The sequence below is a fragment of the Hipposideros armiger genome, unplaced genomic scaffold (assembly GCF_001890085.2).
Source record: "Hipposideros armiger isolate ML-2016 unplaced genomic scaffold, ASM189008v1 scaffold_687, whole genome shotgun sequence".
NCBI lineage: Eukaryota > Metazoa > Chordata > Mammalia > Chiroptera > Hipposideridae > Hipposideros > Hipposideros armiger.
This window is the reverse complement of record NW_017732037.1, coordinates 149,993-167,266: the sequence shown is the minus strand read 5'-3', so window position 1 is coordinate 167,266 and position 17,274 is coordinate 149,993. Positions and strand designations below refer to the sequence as shown.

The 17,274-nt window shown below is 42.3% G+C and overlaps 1 protein-coding gene across 1 annotated transcript; it reads left to right on the top strand.

Annotated features, from left to right (window-relative positions):
• The first annotated feature begins 1,109 nt into the window (after positions 1 to 1,109).
• On the top strand, positions 1,110 to 5,615 carry LOC109373047 (HLA class II histocompatibility antigen, DR alpha chain). The gene is made up of 5 exons (XM_019626619.1): positions 1,110 to 1,300; positions 3,139 to 3,384; positions 3,838 to 4,119; positions 4,385 to 4,549; positions 5,218 to 5,615. The coding sequence occupies exons 1-4, from the start codon at positions 1,219 to 1,221 to the stop codon at positions 4,537 to 4,539; spliced, it is 765 nt and encodes a 254-aa protein (XP_019482164.1). The 5' UTR covers positions 1,110 to 1,218; the 3' UTR covers positions 4,540 to 4,549; positions 5,218 to 5,615.
• The last annotated feature ends 11,659 nt before the right edge of the window (positions 5,616 to 17,274 follow it).

Sequence of the window (17,274 nt, the reverse complement as noted above, 5' to 3'; positions counted from 1 at the left end):
GACCGCAGCACAAGAGTGTGGAAAATGCACCCTGAATATATGTACCATGACTGATATTAAACAGTGAACTCACCATCTGATTGGCTGCCTCACTGACAGGTCTCTCTTCACTAGAAATATTTGGGTCCCAGCCCTTGCTATGTGTGGTTCAATTTTCCTTTCTATTGCACTATATTTTCAAAACATGAGGGTCAGAGTGTCTTAACTTTTAGTATTCTCGATAATAAACATCAAAATTAATTCTTTGGATCAGGACTTCAATAATCTTATGACATGAGGAGAACTTTCATAACCATATGACACGAGGAAGTAACGGTAAAGCCCTCCTGCAGGACATGTCCAGCATTCCCAGTAAAATAAGCTCTGCCTTATTTACTCCATCCTATTCATCCACCTGAGTCCTCAGATGAAGTATGTCCCCAACAGTCCACTCTGATTTCTGGTCATATTTAAGGTGGTAGGGATTAGTAAAAGGTATTTCCATTCACTGTTTTTAGAAACCACTACCCATTTCCAAGGGGTAGCTTTCCATCCGTCTTCATTTTGGGGAACGTTGAAACTCAGAATTTCTCCTTCAATGTCCCCTAAATATCGCAAAGTACCAGGGATCCTGAGCTTTTGGGCCAAATTGGCCATCTTGGAGTCTAGGACACTGGAGGAGAAGCCTGAAGCAACAGAAGCTTATTAAGTGAAGCTCTGTCACCCAATACTACCAAGATTCAGTTATTCTCCATAGCCTGACAATTTACCTTCTTTTCAGATGATTTGTTGTCACTTAAAATAAACTACTCAGCTGTCACAGCACAGATGTGATCTATCATTAACTCTCAACTTGAGGTTGTTTCCATTGATTATATACACTTCAGGTACAACCCTTTCTGGAACATGGAACTCGGAACTTGGATTGAGATGTAAAAGGGTGAGTAATAACCTACCATTCTCAAAAACTTGATTTTTTGTTTGTTTTCTATTTCTTTGATTGATTGAGAACTTTGTGTATTCATTTAATCAAGTGTCTTTTCTAGACCCTTTACAAGATTCCTTTCCTTAGCAACAGACGTGTCATCTCAAAATACTTTTCTGATTGGCTGCAGCTCAACTGATTTGAATTTTAATCAGTCAGATACCGTGGCACCCTACATTCTCTTTCTTTTATTTTTCTCCGTTCTGCCTCACTCTTAAGCTTTACTGATCCCCATCAAAGCATCCAAGAAGAAAATGGCCATAATTGGAGTCCCAATATTGGGATTTTTCATCATAGTTCTACTGACTAGCCTTCAGGAATCATGGGCTATCAAAGGTAAGTGCTGAGAGAATCAAAACTGGGGACAATCAGCTCTGAGAGAAATGAACTGTGGACATTTGCAAGACTATCTTTGATATGAAAGAAAAGTGTGATAGGTGTTATGTGGCTCTAAATCTCAAAGTATAATAAATTGTAGATGGAAGAGCTCTCTTCTCTCCACAATCTGAAGTAAGTTAAATTTAATTTAGAGGAGCAAAACTGAGTTACATATTGATCAATACCATTGACTTTGAGGTAAGCCAAAACTGAGGGGGAAATATTTTCTGACAGGCTGTTTTTCTGGGCTTTAATTTATCTATCTAAAAAATTATTAAAATTAAAAATCTTAAACAATTTTTTTGGTGAGGATTTAGTGAGAAAATATGAGAAGTTCTTAGCTGGATACAGGGTAGTTATTTTTTGGCATGTGGATCCTGTCAGCATATTTTGAGCACTGAAATGAAAGATTCCTAGAAAGGAAAGTCACCAAAAAATAACCATCTACCCAAGGGAGCGGGAAGGGCAGGTATGCTGATATGAATTGCATTTAATTTACTGCCTCTTGGGACAGTGATAGCCTCTCTACAGTGGATCTTACAATTATCTTTGGTCACTGTTACTTAATGATTTTCCCAAGAGAGTAGAAAAATGAGTAATGAAGTAAAGATTCTGATGTTCTCTGCCATCTCCTGACCAAACATTGCCCCGCTGTGAAAAAATGTTCTTCACCCAGGTGGCTCCCACAGAGGGTGGCAGATAGACTGAAAAGCCATACATGGGGATGCATACAATGGAAAGACAGGTTGTATGCATTTCCCTCAGGTTGGAAAGGGGCAATTAGAATATGTGTGTGTGTGTGTGCGCGCGCGCGCGCGCGCGCGCGCACACACACACACACACACACACACACACACATAGCAAAAAATGCTAAATAAATTCAATGTACAGTCAGACTTTAAAATTTCCCTCTCCTCTGTATACACAACATGGGTTGTACACTCTACAATTGTAGCTTCTTATTTCAAGTTGAGTATTCCTTGCTATAGATTATTCTCAGTATCAACCATAATAGAATAGGTTTCATAACGACCGTCTCTATTTAACGAGCTTTAAGATACAAGGGTATGTTGTCGAGGTCAGTACAAATATAATTCTTCCCTCAGAGATATCCACAATGCAGGTGTAATCCAAGAAAGTGGATGCTCTACAACACTACAAGGTCTCAATCTTAATTTCCTGGGTACTTCAGACCCCAGTTATATTTTCCATGGGTCTTGTCCTTAAATACAAAGCAGCTTCTAAAGTGCTTGTTATAGGCCTGGTGATATACTAAGAAATTACTTACCTTGTGTGATTTAATCCTAAAACAAACCCATGGTAGAAGCAAAACCACAGAAGAAAACAATAGGTAAACTACATGTAAGTAGGTAAAATAACCTACTCACGATCACCAGGTATGTAAGTAACTGAATTAGAATTCAAAATTCAATTTGATTTCAGAATTCAGAACCCAACCTTTTAGGAGCTGGTGTCAGATTTCTAAAGCAGGAACCATTTCTCAGCTAGTAATGTGGAGATAAACCACAGCTTCATAAGGTCCTGGGTTTTCAGCCCCCATTTCTTTCAATCCACCCTCCTTAACGCTACCCTTTAATTTCTCCCCTCAATCTCTGTTCAACATGAACACCCTTCACCTAGGCCTTATCTTCCCAGTCATGTCAACTCTCCATCACTCCTCCATTCCAGTGGCCCTATCCCTTTCTACCACACTCTGCCTACAATATGTGTCTCACATCCAGGATCCTTCATCTCTCTCTTAGTTCCCACCCTAACTTCATTTTCTGCCTTTTCAGAGGATCATGTGATCATCCAAGCTGAGTTCTATATGACCCCTGATTCATCTGGCGAGTTTATGTTTGACTTTGATGGTGATGAGATTTTCCACGTGGATCTGGAAAAAAAGCAGACGGTCTGGCGGCTTGAAGAATTTGGACATTTTGCCGGCTTTGAGGCTCAGGGTGCATTGGCTAACATAGCTGTGGACAAGGCCAACCTGGACACCATGATGAAGCTTACCAACAACACCCCAAACACAAATGGTACCTCTCTCTGCGGCACTCCTAGATGTGGGAATAACAGCTTTAAAATTGATTCTTTAGCTATTTGTATTAAATTATCATGGCTGACTTTCCCTTCCAGGGCTTAGCTTTGCCATAAGCAAGCCCCAAATTCTCATGCTCCAGGCCCAAGAACTTCATGGGTTTTTCACTTCTTGATGTTCTTGCATCTTGTCTCTGCCATTCACAGTCATTCACAAAGGTATTACCCTGAATCTATGCTGGGGGAGGCAGGAACAAGGTCCTTGGATATCTTATACTTCAATACTGGTTCCAGTTTATGGTGAGGGAATCAGAGATAGGTATCGGAGACTGCGGCATAAATTCTCAGGGTGCAATCTCAACTGCTTTTTCAGCTTTAGTGTGTGTGTGTGTGTGTGTGTGTGTGTGTGTGTGTGTAAGCATAAAAGGCTCATTTCTGTCATGTCTCCCCAGTACCTCCAGAGGTGACTGTGCTCCCGAACAAGCCTGTGGAGCTGGGAGAGCCCAACATCCTCATCTGTTTCATTGACAAGTTCTCCCCACCAGCGATCAATGTCACATGGCTGCGAAATGGAAAACCTGTCACCACAGGAGTGTCAGAGACAGTCTTCCTGCCCAGGGAAGACCACCTTTTCCGCAAGTTCCACTATCTCCCCTTCCTGCCCTCTACCGAGGACGTCTACGACTGCCAGGTGGATCACTGGGGTTTGGATGAGCCGCTCCTCAAGCACTGGGGTACGGAGCAGCCTTCACTCTCTTTTATTTTGTGGTTTCTCCCAGTGATGCGTGTGGCTGGTCCTTTGGGGCCCAGAGTCCCCTAACTGTTTCATAACCACTGCTACAATTGTTATTCCTTGTCTTCTACCATTATCCAGCTTTCCCCACTTTCTAACTTGTAATTCTCTTCTTTATTAATAACTTTTCTTTTACTCCTACCTTTGATCTTAAGTACTACTTCATACCACATTGATTACTTCTGTACTGTTGTATTTCCCTCCAGAGTTTGAAGCACGGACCCCCCTCCCAGAGACAACAGAGAATGTGGTGTGTGCCCTGGGCCTGATTGTGGGTCTGGTGGGCATCATTGTTGGGACCATCTTCGTCATCAAGGGGGTGCGCAGAGGCAGTGCTGCTGAACACAGAGGGCCTCTGTGAGGGACTTCAGGTGGGTTTGATGGTCAGGAAAAGACAGATATGAGTTAGCAAGGGAAGGAAACAGAGGGGAAAGGACATGTGATGCCCTAAGGGACAAAGATAAGAAAAGACATGGCTCTTGACTTACCTTTGCCAGGACAGAATCAGACATTGGCATTGTCTGGTGTCTCAAAGCTACAGGGTCCCTCATCCCTTTCCATACATGTGCGCCTCCCTCCTCAGTCTTGGAAATTCTCTGCAGTACCTAAGACCATCATTTCACATTAGAATATGGGGTCCAGTGATCTAGGAAAGTTAGCTTCGAAATTTGAGCACTTCCTGGCTTATATTTTTTGGGCAGGCCATCAGGTCAAAAGTACTTCCAGAGCTTGGATTTTCTGGGGTTAGTGTAGATTCATTGTATGAACTAGCAATTTCTTGGAAGTCAGTGTCTGTGTTTGCTCCTCCAATCTGAAAAGTGGTTTCAGAAGCTCTAAGAGAAGGTAAAGCCTGACGCTCATTCATGCTCACTTGGAGAGTAGGGTATATGGTTCATGCTGGTAAGATTACTAGAGGTCAGATGAATGTGAAGAGACTTTCCCAAAGTCAAAGGGTTAAGGGAAAAGAGAAGGAATCTGAAAGTAAATGCTCAAAATATTCATTTTAAACTCTTTAGTAACTATGTGTGTCCTACTACAGGTAATGGACTATCTTATAGAGAAGATCAATGAAGAGATTTCTGCTTTAGTATCTTCAAAAACCTGGCAATTCTCCAATGTTCACTTCTGTGAAGACTGCCACTCTCCAGCACTTCCCAGCCCTGTAGTCACTCTAAGAGCGGTGACGCATCTCCGTCTCTCCATGCTCTAACAGCTAGTTGGGCTTCCCTACCTATTGCCCCTTCCTGTATCTTGTCCATTCCCCATTATCTTTTTACTATTAGCATGTAATGACCCTGAAATAGATCCCATAAGATCTTTTTTTGCTATGAAACCTTTAGAACATTTCATGGAGGCATCTCCTATATACTTATTGCTTGGGGCTTCTTCAAACTGTGATTGTAATTTTTCTGAATACAATAAACTATTGGATCAGTATTAGGTGGAGTTTTTGTTATCTGAGCCAGTCCTTCACAGGAATTGGGGAATATATGCAATCTTTTCATCCTAAAATGTCTTAATGTTTAATATATCTTATAACTCTGTAATTAATAAAAAAATATCCTGACTCATTAGGGCTTGATCTTGTTCAGAAGATTTACAGCAGCCCAGTTGCTGTGGTCCAGTCCTCATCTGGAAAACTCTAGAGTGAGGTTTGTTGGAAGATCTCTGCTGAGCAACAGGCTCAGAATCTGGTTTTGGTTCTTGAACATTCAAGTCCATGAGATATCTGAATCTTCTGTAGAATGACTCTCAAAGCCGAGAGTTGCCTCTGGTAATAGGTGAGACAAGTGGTGTGGAGAAGATGGAGGGGAGTGGGGAGCAGAATAGAAGAGGATCTATGTATATTACTCATTTACAAATCAATTGTCACCCATTCCAGACTTAATGAGGAATGAGATTAGACACTGAGTATTGGCATTACCCATTTTATCAACAGACTTGGATGCCTGTTTCATTACTAGGACAATAGTCTGACTTATTCTTGGAATGACCTTGCATTTGGGGATGTGTTCCTGAGTGGAAAAACTGAGTAAAGGGAGGAGGGGGAGAATATGGCATCAGAATAGGAGGAAAGACTGAAAGTGAATTCTTTCTTACGTATCTGTGAAGTTATGACTTGATATTTATTTCTAAAATTATTACCATAACCTACCCCACACTATAAAGGCTAATTATCCATGACAGTTTGGTAGACTGGCATATAAGTTCTTTTGAAGTGAAGTGGACTCTGGCTTTACCTTGGCTCCATCATTTACTATTTATGTATTCACTGGTATCTTACTTAACTTTATTTAGCCTGATTTTTTTCATGAAAATATTGATGCTAATTTTTACCACATTGTGTTATTATAAGAAGTGAAGGGAAAATGCAAGAAAAGTAATTAGGTACCATGCTTATTGGTAATAATGTTGCAAAATTACAACTTTAATCATTTTTCCTAAAAACTTCTGCAGCCTGTGATAAAAATTTAAGAGAAGCAAAACAAAACAAGCACAAACCCAAGAAGGATGACTTGAAAGGTAGCAGACTATGCCACCCTAAAGTATGCTTCTAGCATAAGGATTACTTTAGGCTGATTATGTGGTTTTAGATTATAGTATTGCTTTATATTACTTGTTTGCTGAACAAGGCTGTGTCTGTGCCATAGTAAATACCTCCTGTGTTACCTGGATTAACACCTCTGGTGTTGTAGAAACTCAAATACAAGAAATTAACAAACAAGCCACTCGGCTAAAACAGGTGAATATGCAAATGTTGGTATGCTTGATGTTGGACCAGAGGTCTTTTATACTTTCCTCATTTTTAAAAATTCTTTTTTATTTTTGCTGTTCCAATTGGGTGTTTTCTGCTATCTTGTCTTCTAACTCAGATTCGATCCTCTGTTTCATATAGTCTGCTGGTTATTCCTTCTTCTGCATTCTTCATTTCAGTTATTGTAGTCTTCACTTCTGATTGGTTCTTTTTTATGATTCCTCTGTCCTTTTTTATGCTTGCTGTGTCTTAGTTAAAGTTCTCACTAAGTTCCTTGAGCATCCTTATAAGCAGTGTTTTGAACTCTGTATCTGGTAGGTTGCTTGCCTTCACTTAATTTTGTTCTTTTTCTGGAGTTTTCTTCTGTATTTTTCACTTGAGATATATTTCTTTGTTTCTCCATTTTGGCTGCCCCTCTGTTTGCTTCTATGTATTGGTAGATCTGCTACGTTTCCCAGTCTTGGCCAGGTGGCCTTAGGTAGTAGGTGCCCTGTGGGACCCTGGTACAGTCTCCTTGGCCACCTGCTCAGGTGTTCCAGGAGTGTCCTTTATGTGGGTTGTATGTGCCCTTCTGTTATAGTTTAGTCTTGATTGTTATTGCCACGTCAATGAGTGTGATTTACCCTCAGGCTGATTGGCTCTGATGCTTGGCATCATTCACAGCCTATGGGTTGCTTTTCAGGGGGCTTGCCCTACAAGTGGGATTCACCTCAGTGGAATCTTGTGCCTGTTGAGACTGCCTTTTGTGTGTGCTTCTTGTGCGGCTAATTGGGCAGTGCTCTGTTGTGGTCTGAAGCAAACCTCCAAATATGTTGATTCTGGGGCATATTGGGAGGGGCTCTGGTACAGGCCCAGGTCAACCCTTGCCTCTGACTGCCTGGGGACTATCTTGTAAGAGCTATAAAGCCATCGTGGTTGTTCACTGCTTGTGCTAAAGTTGGAGGCATGTGGCAGAGGCCACGCTGTGAACAGAAGATGTGTGCCACCTGTACCAGGTCTGGAGTAGCTCCACAAAAAGCAGAACACCCAAGGCCTGCTGCCGACTGCTGGCTTCCTTAAGGTTCAGCCACTGATAAAGCTGTGTGGTATGCAATTTGGGTGAGGCAGGGTCTCAGGGAGTCACTAGAGTGCGAAGAGTTGTGGTCACTAGGTTAACGTAGATCCTGGTTTGGTGCCAGTGCTGAGCCTGAAGCCACTCAGCAAAGTCTCAAAGCATACCAAGGGTAGTCGCCATCTCCCTGAGGCCTGTGGACTCCCATAGTTTTCTAAGAAATAGTGCAATGTGGGTGGGACTGTCTCTTTGCTGAGAAAGTGCCTCTGGCATTGAGGGAGTTGGGTGGGGCTGGGTTCCAGGGAGTTACCATGGTGGAGCAAGTAGATTTCACCAGGCCAATGTAGATTCAGATTTCAAATGGTCATTAATATTTGGTTCTGTCCAAAACAATATCTACACTTGCAAAAGTCCCTGGGTTGAAAGATACCATAATGTTTATTTATACTTTTGGTTTAAAATATACATTAAAAATACTATCATGCTTTATTGGTTCAATAAGTGCCTTGTGGCTGTATTGCCAATAATAACCTTTAGAATGAAATACAAGCAAATATTAAGGACTCTCTGACCAAAAGTCTCAGTGGATGTTTTGGACAGGACCAAATGTTCTGCAAGGAAGCCCAACTCCTTCTCCATAATGTTGGTGTAGTCCAATGGGTCTGTCATTGGATGACTTGGATTTCATCTCCAATCCTGAACAAGCCCCAGTCAACACCAAATCAAACTAATTTTTTTACAGGGACGCCCCCTTCTTCCACTTTGTGAAGACCTCTCATACTATTGAGAAGGCCTGCTAGCAAGTAATGCTCACCCATTCCCAGGTTTTACAGCACCAAGGCAGCCCACAACCCAAAGGGAAGCCCTGGGGTGTCAGACCCTGCAACCCACTTTGTAGACCACTCTTCCCACAACCTGGTCCCAGAACCCCCATGCTAACCCTATTGGGAAGCAGTGCGTGGAACAATTATAATCAGCAGAGGGCCTTCTACTCGCAGTTCCGCTAATTGGGGGTCCTGACTGATCTACTGGCTCGTCGGAAAAGTCATGACGTATTTTTCTATGTTTTTCGTTGCAAAAATGCATCATGACTTTTCCGATGACCCAATAATATCTGGACAGCCCTGACATAAACTCCTCCCTTTAAAACAAGTGATTGCCTTTTGCAGAGTCCAATCTCAATGGCCCAGAGGAATTCAGATAGTCCTGAGGCTCCTACTTCTCTAACCGGTAGACTCGGTAGCCCTCCAGAGCATTTCCCTGGGAATATTAGGTGAAGCAAGGTACAGAGAGCACGTCCTTAAAGATATGCTTGGCGCTAGGGTTATTAGGTTTCCCATCTTACCCTTTAATAAAGCCAGACACCAATGAATAAATATTAACAATTGACTATCAAAACTTAAATGCACAGATTTCCACTATTAAGGCTCTCATTCCCAATATTATTAAGATGATATGTATCCAGAAAGACTAGGGCCTAAACTTTGATATCCTAGATTTAAGTTACATGTTTCCCTTGGTCCCAATAACTGAAGACTCACAACCTCAATTTGTTTACACTGTGGAGGGCACCCAGTATAACTTTACTCAGCTGTCCATGGTTAACCCAAATAGCCCTGCCAGAGAAAACCAAGATGGCACAGTAGGTAAATGCTGTGCTTACTTTCTCTCATGACCACATCAAAATTACAACTAATCTATAAAACAACCATTATTGAGAATCACCTAAAATCAAGTTGAACTGAAGCCTTTCAACTAAGGACGTGCAGAAGAAGCCACCTCCAGGCTGGTAGGAAGGTCAGAGACACGGAACAGGCTGGTCCCACACCCACGTGTGACCATTAAAGATTGGGAGAGATATTTCATCTGTGGGGGTTGCCTCATCCCCCTGAGGAGTGAGAGGTTCCAGACCCCCCCACCCCCAGCCTAGAGTTCCAGTGTCGGGGAGAAAAGTCCCCATAATTTCTGGTTGTGAAAACCAATGGAGATAGTGACTGAGTGAGACTGAAGGTGGCTGCACTTCTAGGTGTGCTTCTTAAAGGGACCATGCAGACTGACCCACCAACGGAATCACTCATGTTGGGGCAGTGGCTGGAGAGTGAGCAGGGACATATGGTGTGGAACTGAGTTGTCTGGCTTGGGACTGGGACTGGAGAGGTGGCCTTCACCTGGACGGGGGAGCTGGTGGAGGCCATTGTTTCTTTGCTGAGCCCTCCCCCCTTCCCCGCATGTGAACACAGGCGGCCATCATATCTGAGTCTTTGCCCTTCATTTGTCATGCTCTGGCAATTCGAAACCCTGCCCTGTACAAATTCAGGCAAACCCAGGCCACTTCCAGTGGCTTTTTCATGCAGACAGCCTGCCTTGGCTGAAGCTGTAGAATTTTCTAGGATTTCTCAAAGTTTCACGGAACCCAGACAAACAGCACCTGGCTTCAGCGTGTCCTGTACCTCTGGCTGAGCAGCCCTAAGTTCAGCACTAGCAGCAACTAGCCTTGGTTCCCAGCTTGGCCTCTCAAGGTGCTTCCAAGCACAGCATGGACGACAGTCATCTGCAGATTTTTTTGTGGCTCCTGCTAGGTGGCCCTGGGTGGGGCACGGGCTGAGGCTGAACTTGACCTACAGTGGATCCCCTCCAAGGTGTTCCTGGGGCTGGTGCCCCCATTGGTCCACTTTACCATGAGCCGGAGCATTACCCAACCACCCCTAAGTATGACACACCCAAGGGGCAGATTAGGCAGGCACCGGAGTCCTACTGAGGCAGATCCTGCTCTGTAGGATCAGTCTCAGCATGACAACTCTTCCACTGCAGTCAAGGCCAGTCCTCACAACCAGTGAGCCCAAGGGTCAGTCCCTCTCATTGAGGTGCAGTTATCAACAAAATTCAACTACAAGAGGAGGTGAACGAGACCAGCTCGCTCAACCGAACGCCCCTGGCTCATCAGCCAGGAGCTCACCAAATGGGTCCCTGAGAGGATTGGGTGGAAGACGAGAAATAAAAGAAAAGAGAGACAAAGTGCAGGGACAGGAGAGACTCAGTCTGCTGGTGGCTAAACTGAGGCCTCGTTTATTGGGCATACAAGATTCTTAAGGGGAAGTGATTCCCTCATTCTAGGGAGCAATTCCCTAAAGCTAAAATTCATGGGCTAAGGAGACACAATTTCTCCTCAGCAACAAGCTATGTTATACACAATATAAAGCAATGATATAGCTAGGCAAGTTTAAACTGAGGCAAATAGAAACTGCCTACAAGTCCACAGTAGAAAGTCCCAAGCATGTGAAGCAGGTTCATGGTGGAAAGTTCCAGAGTGGTGATGTATGTTGAAACTGCAAGTCCATAGTCCATGAGCAACTGAGTCCCTTAGTCCATAAGCTTTTCTTGTCAGCAAGCCGGGGTCTTTACTATTCGCACTTGCATTGTCTAGAAGCAGTTCAAGGCAGAAGCACTGTCCCAAAGGTCCCCACCAAACCACTCCAAGGCTGCTTACCCCAGGCCTGCATCTACCTGGAGACCCAAGGTTGCCAACCTAAAGCCTCAGTGTCCCTGGCTGATCCCAGCCAGCTCCCAACAAGGAGGGCACATGCAAACCACAAAAGAGGCACACCTGGGATGTGTGGCTCAAGTGACCAGAAAGACTGCACCACTGAACCCCACAGCACACCTACTACATAAGGCCTCTCTACTAAGACCAGAAGACATAGCAGCCCTACTTAATACATAGAAACAAACAAAGGAGGACAGCCAAAATGGGGAGACAAAGAAACATGTCCCAAATAAAAGAACAGAACAAAGCTCCAGAGAAAGAACTAAGTGAAATGGAGATAAGCAATCTACCAGATGCAGAGTTCCAAACACTGGTTATAAGAATGCTCAGTGATCTCAGGGAGAACTTCAACAGAGAGATAGGAAGCATAAAAATGGAGATGTAAACCATGAAAAAGAGCAAGTCAGAAATAAAGGATACAATAATGGAAATGAAGACTATATTATAGGGAATCAACAGTAGATTAGATGAAGCAGAGAATCCAACCAGCGATGTAGGAGATAAGGTAGCAGAAAACACCCAACTGGAACAGCAAAAAGAACAAAGAATCCAAAAAATTGAGGTGAGTTTAAGGGGTCTCTGGGACAATTTCAAGCTTACCAACATTCACATTATAGGGGTAGCAGAAAGACAGAGAGAGAGCAAGGAATTGAAAACCTATTTGAAGAAATAATGACAGGAAACTTCCCTAAACTGGTGAAGGAAAGAGACATACAGGGAGCACAGAGTCCCAAACAAGATAAACCCAAAGAGGCCAACACCAAGACACATAGTAATTAAAATGCCAAAGGTTAAAGACAAAGAGACAGTCTTAAAAGCAGCAAGAGAAAAGCAGTTAGTTACCTACAAGGGAGCCCCATAAGAATGACAGCTGATTTCTCAACAAAAACTTTGCAGGCGAGAAGGGATTGGCAGCCAATATTCCAAGTGATTAAAAGCAACAACATGCAACCAAGATTATGCTACTCAGCAAAGCTATAATTTAGAATTGAAGGGCACATAAGGAGCTTCCCAGACAATAAAAAGCTGAAGGAGTTCATCACCACCAACCAGTGTTACAAGGAATCTTACAGGGGCTTATTTAAGATGAGAAGGGAGTTAAGGAAGGGTGAAAGGGGCAGGGATTAAGAAGTACAAATTGGCTGTTACACAGTAATCACGGATGTAGGGTATAGCATAGGGAATATAGTCAATAATATTGTAATAGCTAGGTATGGTGTCAGATAGGTACTCGATCTATCAGGGTGATAGATGGGGATGGGGCTGGGGGCAGGGTGAAAAGGTGAAGGTATTAAGAAATACAAATTGGTAATTAACACAGCATGGGTAATAAATCAGCAATGTTGTAAAGATTATGTAAGGTGCCAGATGGGCACTGGATTTAACAGGGGGATCACTTCATAGACTGCATCCAATGTGCTATGCACCAGAAGCTGAAGTATAATAATGTTTAATGTCAACTATAACTAAATATATAGGTATATATAGTCACGGGATGTGGAGGACAACATAGAGAAAATAGTCAATGGTATTGTAACAGCTATATAAGTTGTCAAAAGGGTAGTAGCTTGGGGGTGGATTATCACTTTATGAGGGGTTTAAATGTCTAGTAATTACATTGCTTTTTACACTTGAAACTAATTAAAAATATTTTAAAATAAATCAATAGCCCCGCCATTGCACATAATCTATGCAGGCAACACCTAAATTCACTTACACTAACCTACCCCCACTTTTGGCATTATATAAATGACATTGAATACAGGGCCCTCTGAGTATCACACCTGGGAAGATGTGCACCTGTAACACATTTACAGCAAAGAAGATGGGCCCTTTCCCCATTAAAGATCCAAGGACTGGCCACTTTTGTCAACTTTCTTTGTATAGTGTGGTCAGCTGAGAGCCAAGAAAGTCCTCTCACTATAAAACATCAGCTTCTGACAATCGAGCTCCCACTACACTATGGCAGGCACACTACATACGTTTTAGGTCTCTTTACCTTTGGAGGCAACATATGCAACACTTATCCATTTTACTTAGGCCTATTTCCCCTGTTACATGCACACTAGCTCCTTTCCAGTGGGAAGGACCTCAGCAAGCTGTCTTACACCTCGCCCAGGAAACCATACAACAGCCTCTACCCTTAGTCCCTCTGGGCTCTGACTTCTGAATTGAATCACTGGTGATGTCTGATTATAACTCACAGGGCCTCTGGACTAAGCACAGCTCTACCTGGCTGCCACTGAGTTCTGGACCAAATGTCTGCTCCAGACATCAGGCTGGTGCATGCCACTCAAGCACCAAATCTAGGCAACCTACTGGGCCCCTTCACAGACAGGGGCGTTAACAGAGTCACAGCCTGTACTGCTTCACACACAAGTCCCCATTGCGCCTTGAGTCAGGGATTCGGCACAGCAGGAGCTGTGCACAGACACTGAGAATTCATTGTTAACAGAAAAATGTTAAAATGGAAATGGTGTCTTCAGCAAGGGCTAAACCGGATGTCAAAGGCCTTTGCGAATCACAGGAGGATTAGGCTTCTCCCATGCTCAGCCCTTTGCCCACTGACACTGAGGTACAACTAGTGGTACCTCCATTGCTGGCCTCTGTAGCAGTTTGGGGAGCACCTAGGGACCAACCATGTAACATGGAAAGGGAGTGTGTACTTTCCACCACTGCACACAATGTAGCCCACAGGAAGGCTGTAGCGTATCATCCTGTAGCGACATAGCCTTAGTCCTGGATGGTTCTTCAGGCGCATCCCAACTGGCAGAGTTGGTGGTGGTACAGCTGGCTTTTTAACAGGCCATAAAAATGACACTCTCAAGGGTGGGCACACATTTTTACTGACATCTGACATTTTACTCACAGAGCTTACAGTCTGGTGTAGACAGTGGCAAATGAATAATTTCATAATGGAGTAAAAGCATATCTGGAGTGTCTCCATTTGGAAATAAATAGGCAACTCACTTGTGCCAATTATGGTCACTCATCTCTGCATACACACACCAAAAGAAGCACATTGTAGTAACATTGTAGACTCCTTATCTAATTACATGTCTGTTCCAAGGCCCTGAACAAGCCACTCCCAGAGTACCCCAAGAGCCCCAGACACAACTATCCTCTAGACATGCCATACCTACATTATGTGAGCCCATATTACATCAGGAAATAGAGGAATGGCAGTACTTATCCATATAGCTGTGGCATCCCCCTCACCCAGCTCTAGCCAAAGTGCTGGTAGAAAATTGTCCCTTTTCACTCCCAAACAAAACTCTGGAAGGCTCCCAGATGGAGACTTGTGCCCTGGGGCAGCTTACCTTACTAGGGATGACAAAATGATTTTATTGGTCACCTGCTGCCTTCTGCAGGAGCTAGTAGGCATGCGACCACCACCATCAATACCTTCACTGGACTCCTGCTGGCTTCTCCTTCCAGAAATACTGCTTCTTATTATGTAAATCCCCCTTTTAAGCAGGTAAATGTTCATCTCCTGTGGCCCACCAGACATCAGATTCAGATCAAGGTATACATGTTACCTCCTAAGTTGTTTGGAAAATGGAATGTGGAATTTCCAACTACAATAGCTTACAAGATTCAAGTAGCTGGACTGATAGAGAGACACAATATCCTAGTAAAAAACGAGCTCCTCAGACTTCTGTTCAAGATGGTGGAGTATGTGAATGTTGTGCTCGCTTCTCCCCCCATGCACATCACAATTACAAATAAATTACAGAACAATCATCATTGAGAACCACCTAAATACTACCTGAACAGAATTCTTATAACTAATGATATAAAGAAGAAGCCATGTCAAAAATGGTAGGAGGAGTGGAGAAGTAAAACGGGCAGAAAAAATCACCAGTAGCCTAGATGAAGCAGAGGATTGAATCTGATTTAGAAGATAAAATAAAAGGAAACACACACCCAATTGGAACAGCAAAAAGGAAAAAAAAAGAAAAAGAAATGGGGATAATGTTAGAGACCTCTGGGACAACATCAAGCATAATAATACTCACATCACTGGGTTACCAGAAGGACAAGAGAGAAAGCAAGGGATTGAGAACGTATTTGAAGAGAAAATAACTGAAAACTTTCCTCTCCTGGTTGAGGAAATAGACATTCGAGCCCAGGAAGTGGAGAGAGTCCCAACCAAAATGAACCCAAACAGGCCCACATGAAGACGTGCTATAATTAAAATGGCAAAGGTTAAAGACAGAGTGAATCCTAAAAGGAGGAAGAGAAAGGTAACTAGTTACCTACAAGTCAGATCCCATAAGATTGCCATATGATTTCTCGATGGAAACTTTGCAGGCCAGAAGTGATTAGAATAAAATATTGAAGGTGATAAAAAACAAAGACCTACAACCAAGATTACTCTACCCAGGAAAGCTGTCATTTAGAATAGAAAAACAGATACAGAGCTTCACAGACAAGAAAAACTTCATCACCACCAAACCAGTATTATAAGGAATGTTATAGGAACTCCTTTAAGACAAACAAATTAAAAAATATGAATAATAAAATGGCAATAAATGCATATCTATCAACAATTACTTTAAATATAAATGGTTCAAATATACCAATCAAAAGACAGGGTGACTGAATGGATAGAAAAATATAACCCTTACATATCCTGGCTACAAGAGACTCACTTCAGATAGAAAGACACACACAGACTGAAAGTAAAGAAATGGAAAAAGATATTCATGAAAATGGAAACAAACAAACAAAAAACTTGGTTAGCAATACTTATTCTAGAGAAAATAGACTTTAAAACAAAGGCTATAACAAGAGACAAATAAGGGCCTAAGAATTCCACTTCTGGGTATTTATCCAAAGAAATACAAAACACTGCTTTGAGAGGACACGTGCATCCATATGTTTATTGTAGCTTTATTTACACTAGCCAAGATATGAAGGTAACATGGGTGTCCCTGAATGAAAAAATGGGTAAAGAAGAATTGGTACATATATACAATAAAATATTACTCATCTATTAACAAGAATGAAATCTTTACCAATTTTTTAAATATTAAGGCTTTTTCTCCCCTAATTTTCCTGTTATATTTTATGCTCATTCATTGTCTTTGTAAATAAACCCTTTTTCACAAAAAAAAAGAAAAAAAAAAAGAATGAAATCTTGCCATCTACAACACCATGGATGGACTTAGAGGGTATTGTGCTGGGTGGAGTAAGTCAGACAGAGAAAGACAAATGCCATGTGATTTCACTTATATGTGGAACCTAAAGAACAAATAAACTAACAATGAAAGAGAAACAAACACATAGATACAGAGAGCATTATGGTGGTTGTCAGCTGGCAGCAGGATTGGAGTGCTGCGTGAAAGGGTGAAGAGATTAAGAAGTACAAATTGGTTGTTACACAGTAGTCATGGGTATGCAGAGTATAGCTAAGGAATATAGTCAATAATATTGTAATAACTATATACAGTGTCAGATGAGTACTGGATTTATCGGAATGACAAATGGGAGGTGGTTGGGGAACAGGGTGGAAAAAATGAAGGGATTCAGAAGTACAAATTGGTAGTTACAAATTAGTCATGGGGATGTAAAGTATAGCATAGGGAATATAGTCAGTAATATGGTAATAACTGTATAGTGCCAGGTGGGGGCTAGACTAGTCAGGGGAATTCTTTCTTTCTTTCTTTCTTTCTTTCTTTCTTTCTTTCTTTCTTTCTTTCTTTCTTTCTTTCTTTCTTTCTTTCTTTCTTTCTTTCTTTCT

Excerpts from the sequence above, each read along its gene's own strand:
- LOC109373047 (XM_019626619.1), top strand. The coding sequence starts at position 1,219 with ATGGCCATAATTGGAGTCCCAATATTGGGATTTTTCATCATAGTTCTA. Across the intron at positions 3,385-3,837 it reads CAACACCCCAAACACAAATG|TACCTCCAGAGGTGACTGTG; the intron begins GTACCTCTCTCT and ends ATGTCTCCCCAG. Across the intron at positions 4,120-4,384 it reads GCCGCTCCTCAAGCACTGGG|AGTTTGAAGCACGGACCCCC; the intron begins GTACGGAGCAGC and ends ATTTCCCTCCAG.